This window comes from Frankliniella occidentalis, unplaced genomic scaffold (genome assembly GCF_000697945.3).
Source record: "Frankliniella occidentalis isolate FOCC.00 unplaced genomic scaffold, Focc_3.1 Scaffold4, whole genome shotgun sequence".
NCBI lineage: Eukaryota > Metazoa > Arthropoda > Insecta > Thysanoptera > Thripidae > Frankliniella > Frankliniella occidentalis.
Genome location: NW_026267134.1, coordinates 850132 through 854548, shown reverse-complemented (window position 1 = coordinate 854548; position 4417 = coordinate 850132). Strand labels below are relative to the sequence as shown.

At 58.0% G+C, this 4417-nt stretch overlaps 1 protein-coding gene across 1 annotated transcript in view; it reads right to left on the bottom strand.

Annotated features, from left to right (window-relative positions):
* The window catches only part of LOC113203642 (uncharacterized), a 38624-nt gene that overhangs the window by 6623 nt on the left and 27584 nt on the right, over positions 1-4417 (bottom strand). The window contains exons 5-7 of the mRNA XM_052268323.1: positions 2200-2417; positions 1780-2071; positions 1444-1522 (exon numbers count right to left, since the gene is read on the bottom strand). Of these exons, the coding sequence (XP_052124283.1) occupies positions 1444-1522; positions 1780-2071; positions 2200-2417 (589 nt within the window). The remainder of the gene's footprint in view (positions 1-1443; positions 1523-1779; positions 2072-2199; positions 2418-4417) is intronic.

The following is a 4417-nucleotide window of genomic DNA, read 5'->3' as shown; positions in this document are numbered from 1 at the left end:
TTGAAAGGAAGGAGGGAGAGAGAGATCGCGTGCACCTGCACGGCGCCGTTCTACAGCTCGTCCTGGTAACCCAGCTTCCTGTCGCACACCATCCTCAGCGCGGTTCGAACTTTTGTAGGCCTGATCTTCGGACGCTCCTGAGTGGACACCGTGAATGCCAGTCCGTTCCTGGAGATGCCCGAGACCCTTCTGTTCTTTCTGAAGTCAACCCGTTTCCGTCAAGACCATCGGACTGGACTACCCATCCCGTCCTCAGAGCCAACCACGCCGAGCTCCAGTTCGATCCCCACTCCCCCGCCGTGCCCACTGGACCCAGCTCTCCACCCTCAATTAGAAATTAGACTTTGGCATCCCTCTGCCACCGATACTCGCCGTTCTACCTGTCGCGTCCTTACCCTCCTGTATGGTTTTCTAGTTCCCGTTTGCATGTCGCGTGTTTCTCCGTCCATTTGTCATCGCGTTTTAGTATTTGTTGTAAGTTCCAGGCCTTTTCAAAAGAGGAGGGATAGTGTTATAAAGTGTGTATTACATTGTGCCGACTTTCGACAACACCGCGCCCCCGCGAATGCGCATCCCTCTGTCTCGGGCGTTGCCATGCTACATTCTTGTTGACCACTCGCCCCCCTGTCCCGGCTCCTACCAAATAAACACCTCTTTTCCCTGATTCCTGATTTATAACAATATAATGGTATGTAGTTAGCAGCATGTATGTTGTCTTCTTTGAGGCAACTTTTCAGTTGTCAGCAAATTAAGAGCGACAAGAAAGAGAAGTTGCTAAAAAAAACTGTCGCCACCTATTGTCACTCATATAATTTCACATGAGGTAGCTTTGAGTTGGCTATGGAACTTGAGTTTAAAATTCTACTGAGAATAGAGCAAATATTATTGCATTTTCGTAACTGCTTTCAAGCTGTAATGATATAAGGTGGGTATGGGTTTCCATTTTTTTCTACAATTCTGAACATGGCCGTACTCTGAACCTCTGAACTCGGCGTAGTTCTGTCACTTCATGGAGGCGCGTCGGGCAGTGAGACCCGTTAGCGAGCGGCGAGCGGGCGTGAGCCGGGCCCGTGAAGCAGGTGAAGGAGAAGGGGCAGGGAGGGAGGATGACGGCATATGACGTGACTGAGGCACATGAGATGAGGTGACGCGTGCGGGACGACACACGGAGAGAGGGAGAGAGAGAGGGAGAGAGAGAGCGAGGGAAAGAGAGAGAGAGAGAGGGGGGGGGAGCAGAATAGAGACAAGGCTCTGCGGGCGGGATAGGCACCCAAGACCCAGGCCGCGTGGAACAAGATGGGAGTCATGACCTACGTCGCCAGAGGGCGGGGTGGGGGTGGGGGTCTGTTCACACTGCGTGACTGGGACTTGTCTCCGGGCCGCTCCGTGTGGGCGGCCGCTGCTGCCGGTGGACGCCGCCGATATCCGCCCGGGAGCACTTACCCGTACTGGTCGATGAGCTGGATCCTCTTGTTGCCGCCGTTGTGCGCCCAGCAGTCGTTGACCACGATGTCGAAGCCATCTGCGGGAGATAGTGTTTAGTGCGGGTGCAGGAGCGGGCCGCGCACGGGCGAGCATGTTGCAGAGTGCTGCCTCTGATAGCCACCGTGAGCGCCCCGCTCTTCTCTGGCTTCGAGAGCCGATAATAGAGACGCACGATAATTGCAGGACGGCCTGAGAGTCAGAAACAGAGTCCCGCTCCTCCCTCACGATGCGTGGGATGCGAACACGTTTCGAACTCAACTTGCTCCCGAACACACACTGCTCGAGCACACTCACCGTACTTGCTCCTCATGTAAATGATGAGGGTGAGGGGGTCGCCGACGCGCACGGGTCCGGTGACGCGGGTGCCGCCGGTCCCGTAGCCGTAGCGGATCTCCATGTAGCACTCGGGCGGCGAGAGCGTGAACACCACCGGGTTGCCCGTGGCCACCTCCACGTCCAGGAAGGGGAAGGTGACGGTCTTCCAGAAGTCGTAACCGTACTCGCACGTCACTTTGAAGTGCTCGTCCCACTCCTCCTCGATCATGGGGTTGTACTGCACGGTCACCGTGTTCCACATGAAGTTTTTCTGGGAACAAGGAAACAGTAAGATCCCACGTTAGAAATGTACTCACAAAAACAGCACTGTGTTTGACTGTCAAATTTGAAACACTCGCAAAGCAAAATATCATAGCTGAAAGTTGTTGTTTGTCTCACCGTGGGGTTCTTTCTGCTGTCCTCGCCCAGGGAGTTTTTGCCCAGCGTGCCGCACCGATTGAGCTGGATGTAGAACTCGTAGTAGTCGCGGCCGGTGCCGTTGATGTAGACGCACTCGGGGTCGTAGGCGTAGCCCGACGAGTAGAGAAGCCCTCCGAACGAGCCATTGAAACCGATGCGGATCTTCATGTAGTCGTCCTGACACTCGGCCTCAATATCTAGATATGCGAGATGGAAAAGAATAAGAGGTGAGTATCAAAGTTAGCGCTGGAGAAACGGTAACAAAATCAACAATTGGGAAGAAAAAAACATAAACTTCTATCGCCTAACAGAGGGTATGCCAAACTTTATTCCAGAATTTAGCTTCTCGGTTGACATGTTACGGGTCGACTAAAGTCAAGGGTCGTGGGAAAACCCTGTTTCAGCACCACCATTGCCACGACGTTGTACGTTTTCCTATTCCTTATTGGCTCGCGGACACCTGCTCATTATCTGAGAGGGGGCAAGGAAGAAAAGGGGCGGGGGGGAGGGTAGGGGGTAGCCCACCAGGATGACGACGCGCCCGGAGGTCAGGAGAGGGCAGCGCCCACCCAAAGCACCGCCGCCCCCTCCGGAGACCGTCGTCGGGGACCCCGCCCTGCCGACACGACTTCACGCCGCGACGGCCCCTGAGTGGCCTGGCCGTGGCGCGGCACGGCGCGCGGGCCCCGGCGCATCGCGTCGTACTGCAGTGACGCAACGAAACGCAAGCAACGGGACCCTCGGGCAGCCAATGACCACCACCGGACAGATAATACCTCGGACATGACCACCGCGCGCCCGGGCCCGCCCGGACCCGCCCGGACCCGCCACGCCACGACGCAACGAAATGCTGCTGCGGATCATCCATGACGACGTCGGGGGCCCGCCCCGCCCCGCCCCTGCCTACCCGCTCCCCACGCTCCAGTAATTTCGGGCAATGACGCCTCCAACACACATTCCGAGGCCATTACTTATAACTTTTGTTTGCGCATCTCCTCCAGCCGCCACCCTCCCCCTCCCGTCTCGGCCTTGCCCCAAGATACAGGTGAAGTCTCGCGTTTCATTCATCATGAGCTCAGGGACTGGCAGTCTCTGTGTAGAGGTTGGTGAGCACTGGGCCTCTGGTAGAACTGCGAGTTTCAGGGTATCGAATAAAAAAATATTTTGAAAAAAAAAAAAACGAAGAGAAAAGACAGATTTGATATCGCGGTTTTGGGAGTGACTCGATGTCCGGCGGGACCCTCTGCGACCTCCTCGAAGTAGACCATGGGCCAGAGGGGGGCGCGCCCAGGGGCAGACAGAGAACTGACAGCTGTGCGAACAGGAGCTGACATCTGACACAGAGGCACAGAGAGAAGGAGACTGACGGAGCTGCGGACAGTCTTGTCAGGTGGTACCGTTCTGTGGGCCTCCCTGCATTTCCGGCGCAGACCGAGACGGCGCGCGGAGGGAAGGGGGGAAGTGGGGGGAGGGGGGGAGAGGCAGCGGCTTCTGTCGCGTGCCGACAAGAAGGGCCCAGGGTGCGGCCGCGGCTGCAGGCGCGACACACGCCGCGAGCACCGCGCGGGACACCCGCGGACAACTCGTTTTATCTCCAATTACGAATCGGTTTATGGCGTCATGAATTCCCACCACCAGCAGGATGCACGCAGCGACGACAGACCGTTTTTTTGTTTTAGTTGTTGTTGTTTTGTTTTTTTTGCCTCGTGTCGCCTTTTCTGCACCTGTAAAGCGACGTGGCCAGCGCAGCAGCCACCGTTGTTCTATCGTGCCAACTGGGAATGTTCTCCGGCGGCTATGACACATTTCTGGTCGCGCGGGGGCCGGGCGGGGTCCAGCCCAGCCCAGCCCCGGCACCAGGGCCGTGACATTGGGACCGCGAGCTGCTTGGGGGGCTCCGGGGGGCGTACCGGAGCACGGCGCGGCGCTGCGCTGGGCGTGGCGGGCTCGTGGCGCGAGGAGTGGGAGGGGACGTGGTGGAGCGTGGCGGGTGGACCGGCGCCGGCCTACTTGTTCACGAACATGATGAGCAGCAGCGGCAGCAGCGCGCCTGGCGGGGCGTGGCGCGTGGCGCGGCGCGGCGGGAAAAAGGTAAGGAACTGGCGAGGAGGCGGGGAATTGCCAATTTGTCCACTGTTTATGGAGACAGTTCCGGCGCGGGGCGCTGAGCGCTGCTAGACGGATGGGCGGGGCGGGG